Raw genomic sequence first — 8,630 nt, 5'->3', positions numbered from 1 at the left:
GAAAACTATACATTTAGGCATTCCTCTCTTAAATCAACTTTAAATATTACTATATATGTAATTATCTCTTGCAGCTGTATTTCCTATAACAGACCCATAAACAAAATGTCCTCAAAAATGTAGAGAGAGTCTCATTCGAACAGAAAAAGGCCTTTGTAACATTTTATATTAAACACTGGTCAGGTAACTTTATCAAAAAGATTTGGGAAGTAGGCAACTACCATTTGTGTATTCATAGTATATTCAAATCTCTCATTAAGGTTGGCTACAAGATTTGTCACTAGTAATGAAAATCCATAGTGAGGCATGTTCTTCGCAGGGAGGCTACCAGAACTCTTAGGATAGGGTGTACTGAAACACTTTCAACCAAAATCTCAAGACTTCTCCAAATCAATTCATCTCTAATTTACTCTTATTTCTTTCTTCTTTTTTTTCTAGCTCTTAACAAAATAAAAACAAAACAACCTACTTTAGAACCAAGAACATTTACCATACTAAAATATGATTCTAATGAGTTTTAGGATTTATTTATTAGTAGGCACAATTTTCAAAGATCATATATGATAATAAAATAAAAATTACTGACTTTTCTAGTTGATTTTTCTGAAAGTCACACACTTATGCTTGGGAGCAAATAAGCTCATGAGTCAGGGAGAGAACTGGAAATAAGGGGAGGCGTTGTATCTAGTGACAGAGCATGTGCTCATAAGATACAAAGTCCTGGGTTCAATTCTCAGTATTAAGAAGAAAAAAGGACAGAGATAGAAATTAAATTGCAGAATTAATAAAGAAACAAATTACTATAATATAAAAAGTAAGGTCTGGCATTGGGATAAAAGTCAGATCATGTGTTTGACTAAGACTATAGTTCGAATTGGGTGTAGTGATATGTCTATAATATATGATGTTAGCAAGGGTTGTGAGGGAACTGGGGCAAGAGGATTGTGAGTCTGGACCAACCTGGGCTACCTATGAGCCTGTCACAAAACAAACAGTAACATCCAAAGTCAAACAAACAACCAAACAACCCATTGTTTCTGTCTTCTAACCTCATCAGGGGCTATCATAATGACAGACGCTGGGGCTATTTTCTATATAAAAAATTACACAAAAGTTCATTATTTGTGGATTCATGAATATTTCAGATCGAAGAGGCATTAATGGCAGCAGATAAAAAAAAGTATATCCCAATCTAGAGTATCATATAAATGTTATCATCTGAGTAGCAAAGTTTTTAGATTCTAGTCTTAACAATCCCTCCTCCAATTTCTGAGTCACAGATGATCATTTTACAACCTCTTCTTATCTTTCACATTATTGCTTACATCCTGTGAAAACTATAATAGCTGCTTTTTAACAAACTTGGCAATACCTCAAAATATTTTGGAATAAGGACATTATATTGTTGTCATACGTGATCTTGTAAACAATCTTAATTGGGTTAAGAACGTAGCCTCAAAACAGAATTCTTTTATTTTGTCCAAAACAGCACAGCATTAACATCCTCAACAATACATAAACCTATATATAAAATATAGAATATCTTCAATATTTTTCTTTTATATGGCAGCACAATAGTATATGCAAGTGAAAGTGCTGTTGGTGGGGCACGAGGACACTTCTCTGAGCAATGTCCTAGTTAGCCAGGTGTCAGCATTCAATGACCAGGAAGAGAAACGGTCTGAAGAGAGTTCTTGAAAAGCTGGGTATACGTACCTCGTTCTGTACCCTGCCATTCCATGCACAGCCTGACTCTTCTCAATCACACCTCTTAGCCTTTGGAGTGGTATTATAAAGGTACAGGAAATGCCTGCCTGATACTAATTTTTCACCATAAAAATTCAAAATGGCTTAAAAATGAATATACTGGATTTCAGAAGTTATTTACCTTCATCTGAAAATTACCGTAAATACTTCCAAAACTACAGGCTTCATAACACCCTGCATCTAGGAGTAAACATTCACTTAGGCATTGTCAACTTGTTTAGTAACTTCTCATTAGCCCTCTTTCTCAGGAAGGTCAACAACAACCTGATTCCTTTTGCATCTGCTGCTGCCCACTTTTAACAATGGGAGGAAGAACTGCCATGTTCTAAGTCAGCTGATTTTCCTTAAGTCTCAAAGTGTATGCTCTGTTTCAATGTTACCTTATTGTATACATACAGAAGCAATCTCTCAGCTATGAAAAAACAAAACAAAACAAAGAACCCTCCAGTTTCAGGGCTTACAAAGGGAACTCTTCTTTAAAAAATTAAATTAAATTTAAAGATGTGAGACCAAGCACAGGCACTTTCCAAAAAACCAAAACCCAGGCCAATCACAGAATTACTCAATAGTTATAGAAGATAGCTCTGCCTTGGGGGGGTCATCTCTGGGAGCCTCAGCATGAGCACTGGTCTTTGGCTGCTCTTGCAGTTCCTCCTCCTTTTCTGCAAGCCCACCAAGAGACCCCAGGGGAAAAGTGCTTTCACAATTCTGGGTTGAGGAGACCTGTGAAATCACAGGCATTTGAACAGAAGAGTTGCTTTCAAAAGTATGTTCTCCGAGATCATACTGAACAAGGGTCTCTTCTTGCTCCTGGTTTAAGTAGTCCGGTACTAAGAAATCACTAAATGAGAGGCAAAGGATAAAATAGAAAATTAATTTTCAAACTATAATAAAGAGATATCATCTATAAAACAAGACTGGGACTTTTCCTTTCACTAATTATTCAATGAAGTTAATAAATAAGCTTTCCCAAATAACAACTGACGCCATTCAGTAGAACCAAAGTGCATCCCATCTCCCTATGGGCAATAAAAAAGATTAATGATCACTCCCAGTGATTCTCTGGATACTTCAAAGCCCTTTCTGGATCTACATATAGGAGTCTATATATAATGTAAGTGGCAATTCACTAAAGCAAGCATCATGTGAATAAGCTGAGTAAGAGGTTTATATAAACCTATCTCTGTATTTCTACCTACATAGAGGTTAGCTAAGAAGCTCAGTCTTTATGCATACATGACCTTACATACATTCTACTACGTGAAATTTAAAGATGTAGAAATTAAGTGTTCACCTTACTATGTATGGAAACAGTAATACATTTTAGTAAGAATTTGGAAAGAATCTCTTATTACATTTGAAGGGACCTCTTAATAACTTGAATATTCAGTATTAATAGACAAATTAAAATCTGTTTGTCTACAAAGTAATTTCTAATGTCTTGTGTATATTTCCTAAAAAGTCTTCATGGGTTATAGAAGAGTAGTGTAAGATACAGAGCCCTATATGGGAAAGACACATAGGAGTGGTGAAACTGGACTATTTAATTCTTCAACAACTATGTCTAATAAGTATAATCTAGCTTTAGTGACATAACCATACATTCAGAATCAGAACTGATTAAATAAAATGAATACCTGGTCTGAAGGGAAAAATAAAATCTATACAATAGTTTAGAATTGAAAAGATGTGAAAAAAAAAAGGGGGGGGTCAACTGTAAGGGTTTAAAAGAATTTCATGTTTTGAGAAACTAAGGATTCCTACAGAGGTGGAATTCTAATGAAGTATTAAAAATCACACATAATAGTTTTATGTCTACAGGAGGACTTAGATACTATCCTGTTAAAGCTTGTGCTTTATCTTCAGCTAAATCTCAAATGACACCCAACATGCTCCATCAGCAGCAGAGCTAGAAATAAATAGAATTGTGTTTACTTGGATAACCTATAAATCACAAATATATTATTATAGTGAATTATTGCTAAAAAAGCCAGAGCACTAAAACAGGAGACTTACTGGACCTAATCACATCTATGGTAACAGGTATCAATGTTTTGTTTGTTTGTTTTTTCTAGATATGGTTTCTCTGTGTAGTGCTGGCTGTCTTAGAGACCAGTCTGGCCTGGAACTCAGAGATCTGCCTACCTATGGGATTAAAAGCATGCACCAACAAGCCTGGATATATAAATTTTAAAAAGAACTCTGCTAACATTTATAGTCTGACCTGTACTCTTCTAAGATATATATGGCATGGTATATCTGGTAATAAGATCTAGTTAAATCTAGTATTATATATATATGTATATGTATATATGAATGATATATAGTATATAGAAATTTATTTAACTCCATAAAAACAAAAACCCAAGAGGACAAATAGTCTTCTGTGGGGATATTTTTACTATTTATTTTGTAGGAAATATTTTAAATACCAATAATATAGTATGACTTTATAACTTAGGAGACCTACCAAAATTTCATCAGATCAGGAGATCAGATTATGCATAGTGGCAATTTAAAATGAATGTGACTAATTAGCTGGCAACCTGATAATAACACAGCAGGCTGCCCTAAAAGCAGGAAGAGTTTAGAAAGCAGTTTTTCCTGATGGGGTTTTCGCTGTGCACCTCACCTGCTCTGGAAGTAGTTTGCTAGCTCTGATGCTTCATGGTTCAGACTCCTCAGGTGCACGATTAAATTTCCAGAGTTGGTGAACATGGCGCCACATGTTTTGCACTCGTAAATCCGAGGCTTGCGGATAATGTGCCGGGAAACCCTCATATGGTGTTTATACTCCCCGAAGGAAGTGAAAGTGGCACTACATATCTGGCACCGGAAACAGCGTTTACCTTCATGCTTTAGGCGATGCATCTTTAGCGAGTAAGCCCTGGTAAACTTTTTTCCACAGCAGTCACACTGAAACGGTTTAATTCCTATAAAACAAAACAGCAAAATACAATCTGAAAAATAAAATAAACTGAGAGGTCATAAAATCACACATTTCTGAATAACAATTTTATAATAATATTAAGAGAAAAACACTAATAAGATAGACTCAACGTTACTTCAAAGGTAGTCCAGAATATTTGCAGTCACTACTGCTTTAAAAAAGGGCAAGATAGGGAAGAGGCAATGAGGTAATATATATTGAATTTTTTTCTGAATGTTCTTCTAAACGATGTATTTTCCAGACTTTAAAAATTAATTATCCTAGTTAGCTTTAACTGTCAATGTGACCACAGCCTGGAGCCATATCAGAATGGAGTCTCAACTAAGAACCTGCCAGAGATCAGACTAGCCGGCATCTGTTGGGAATTATCTGCACTGCTAACTGGTGTAGGAGAGCCCAACCCACTGTGGGCAGTACCACTCTCCAGAAGGTGGTTCTGGGCTGTATGAGAAAACTAGGAAAGTATGAGCCTGTGAGTGAGCCAGCAAGCAGCATTCCTTCATGGTTGTTCTGCAGTCTGTGCTCAGATTTCCCTACATGATGGACTGTGACCTATACAACGAAATAAACCCGTTCTCCCCTAAGTTTTATCACAGCAATGGAGAGGAAATTAGAACACTAATTATTTCATTTGTTTGTGCAACTAGGATGCACTTTAGGGCCTGTGCATACTAGGCAAGGGTCCTACCACTGAACCAAATCTCTAGCTGTAAAACACACTTTATACACCATTTATACACCTCAAATCCCTAGTAACAACATGTATTTCATTAGAGAGGTTTACACTCAAAGTGTAACCATCACCTGTCTGTGATGGTTAGTGTTGTCAATTCAACAAAATGTAGAATCACCTGGAAGATGGGCCTCTGGGTTTATCCTTATTAAGTTAACTGATGTGGGAAGATTACATTAATTGTCAGTGGGATCTTTCCATGGACAGGGAATTCCGGACTGTATCAACAAGAGGGCAAGAAGAATACCCCCATACATGCATTATTCATTGCTCTCTGCTCCTGAGTGGATTGATATGTCTGGTTCTTTCAAGTTCTTGCTAAGACTTCCTTGCCATGATGGACTTACTGTAACCTGGAATTGTGAGCCAAATAAACCCTTATTCCTTTAAGTTGCTCTTCTCAGGATATTTTATTACAGCAACAGAAAAACTAAGATAAGATACCATTTTATACAGAAATTAAAAAAAAAATTCTAACATCTCTATATGTAACAATCATGATAGGATCATTAAACGATAATTAGCTCTTGAGTATTTAATATATTATTAGGTATTGATAAGGGAGTTATAAAAAATATTAACTGTTTCATTACAGTTACTATCACAATTTGGGGGGAAGGAAGCTAAAAGTGCAGAACATAAGCCAACCTGTGGACTTAACGAGGTCACAGGGAAGTGGCACTAGGACAGAGATAGCAAGAACATGGAGAGCCGGAGATCGAGATGCAGCTGACAGCAGCAGTCATGGCCTCTCATCCTCAGTCAGGCTTTACTGTTTACCTGGATATCATCACTACACACAAACTTCACTGACATTTCCCACACATCCATCTAACATATTTTTTTTCTATCCAAAAAAATACTACAAAACTGACTAATCAAAAGCAGATACTGATAGAATTAAAACAAAATATGAAATCCTTTAAGCAGGCTTTTTAATTTGACAAAATTTTTAAACTTACAGAGAAATTCAAAGAATCACCTATATATATAATTTTCAACTCTATTTACACTTGTGAATCATATACCTAATATATCCAGTACCTGTTAATTTATACATTTACTATACACAACTGCCTAAGTTTTAATCAGAATACTGGATACCTGTGGTAAACTATTCTAGTTTCCCAATATTTCAAAAAATCAGTCTGGTCTCATCTGACTTCTCAGGACTGCATATTTCTGTTCTGTTCTGTAATGGACCTCCCTCATAGCCCACCCAGCCTCCACTTCTTCTTCCCATTCTCTAAACCCCTTTTCCCTTGCTCAGATGGAATGGTGTCTTTCTATTATATAGTCTAGGCTGGCCTCAAATTTTCGATCGTTCTGCCTCAGTCTCTTGAATGGTGGGATTAAAGGCATGTGTCAACTATGCCTGGTACAAAGTCTTTACTTTCCATTTTAATCGGGAATACAAAGTAGAATGTTTTGGCACACCCACTTATACAACAACATGGAAAGCAACATTACCTGAGTGGATAAGCATGTGCTGTTTTAGATTCTGAATACGGGTGAAGCGAACCCCACAGGTTGGACACTGAAAAGGTCTGTCTGGACCATTTGGACTTGGCCGTTCTGTACTGCTGGTAGAAGGAGCAATGTAGAGTTGATAGGGATACTGAACATTTTCCAATCTAAAAAAATAAACCAAAGAAGGCAACGAGGCTCTGATGTTTAAGTTGAATACACATTTCTGTAATCCAACTCTTAAATGAACAAAGGAAGCAACAAAGACTTTTAAAAACAGACTTTCAATTAGAAAATTTTAAAAAGCAATGTGATTGTCCAGAATGTCCAGCATCTTTTTCTTTTTGGCTTTTTTCGAGACAGGGTTTCTCTGTGTAGCCCTGGCTGTCCTGGAGCTCACTCTGTAGACCAGGCTGGCCTCGAACTCAGAAATCCGCCTGCCTCTGCCTCCCAAGTGCTGGGATCAAAGGCGTGCGCCACCACTGCCCGGTGTCCAGCATCTTTAAGTGTGGACATAAAACATCATAAGCTGTTTTACCTTAGATTACCTTGATTTCCCTCCTTTCTTCTATTGTTTTAATTTAGACCCTTATCATTTCCCCCTTTAAAATCTTGTGGTAACTGTCTTCTTTAGAATAAATTCTCAACCCCCACAAAAAATATCCAAAATTACTCATATATGAGCTTTCTCTTACCAGTCTAATTTCTGGTCATACCCCACCCCTGCCCGCTTCAAAATATGCTTTATACTAAACAATTCCTCTAGTGTGCTTATATGCTGTGTTTTCAGCCACTGAACCTCTTCAATGAGCCTACCTTCTTTGTTCAGGTTGTATCCATTCATTTTATAAACTGTAGCTGATTTATCCCCTGCTCTTCCTGCAAGCTTGAACTGGTCTATTGCTTAAGCAGGTAACTTCCTATAGACAGCAGCAGACTCCTGCCGGCTATCTCATCTACCCTCAACCTCTTTACTTCCCTGAAAACTCATGGCGCTCTAAAGAGAAAAGGCTATTTACTTCACTTCTATACTCCTAAGACTCAGGGAAGTATTTAATAAAGAACAGACAACTTGATTACTATTTTAAATTTTTAAATTGAGGAATAAGAGCACTTATGCTTATTTATGCTTTTACTAATTTATTCAAGTGATTTTGGTTCATAATCTCCCAGGGTTATCTACTCAAGAATAACACATCTTTGAATCCTTCAAGTTTTCAGCAAGTACAGGCATTAAGACTATTCTGAGCCGGGCGGTGGTGGCGCACGCCTTTAATCCCAGCACTTGGGAGGCAGAGACAGGCGGATTTCTGAGTTTGAGGCCAGCCTGGTCTACAGAGTGAGTTCCAGGACAGCCAGGACTACACAGAGAAACCCTGTCTCGGAAAAACCAAAAAGACTATTCTGCATGCTCTCTGAGGAGCAATGCTTCCAGTGGAATCTATATTCAGTAGTGAGAGATCAACAATAAATAACTGGGGAAAGGACCAGAGAGAGGGTAGAGAATCAAATTAAGAAGACCCCACAGTGACTGAGTGCTGGTTTAAGCTGGTAGTCAGTAAAGGCCTCCTCAACAATTGATACCAAGTCAATGATCTGAAGGTCAGAGCCAGAGCCAGAGGGGGCTGGAGAAATGGCTCAGTTGTTAAGAGTACTGAATGTTCTTCCAGGACCTGGGTTTGAGTCCCAGCACTCACATAGCGCCTCATAACC

The 8,630-nt window shown here is 37.2% G+C and overlaps 1 protein-coding gene across 5 annotated transcripts in view; it reads right to left on the bottom strand.

Annotated features, from left to right (window-relative positions):
- Positions 1-511: 511 nt before the first annotated feature.
- Positions 512-8,630, bottom strand: part of Zbtb44 (zinc finger and BTB domain containing 44) — a 43,083-nt gene continuing 34,964 nt past the window's right edge. Inside the window, exons 4-6 of one of the 5 annotated variants that reach the window (XM_076924571.1) lie at positions 6,921-7,084; positions 4,617-4,700; positions 512-2,608 (exon numbers count right to left, since the gene is read on the bottom strand). In XM_076924571.1, the coding sequence (XP_076780686.1) occupies positions 2,598-2,608; positions 4,617-4,700; positions 6,921-7,084 (259 nt within the window). In that variant the 3' untranslated portion in view covers positions 512-2,597. Of the gene's footprint in view, positions 2,609-4,399; positions 4,701-6,920; positions 7,085-8,630 lie in introns of all 5 variants that reach the window. The other 4 variants (XM_076924568.1, XM_076924569.1, XM_076924570.1 and 1 more) reach the window with 4 other exon arrangements.

This window comes from Arvicanthis niloticus, chromosome 26, assembly GCF_011762505.2.
Source record: "Arvicanthis niloticus isolate mArvNil1 chromosome 26, mArvNil1.pat.X, whole genome shotgun sequence".
NCBI lineage: Eukaryota > Metazoa > Chordata > Mammalia > Rodentia > Muridae > Arvicanthis > Arvicanthis niloticus.
This window is presented reverse-complemented; position numbering and strand designations above follow the sequence as displayed.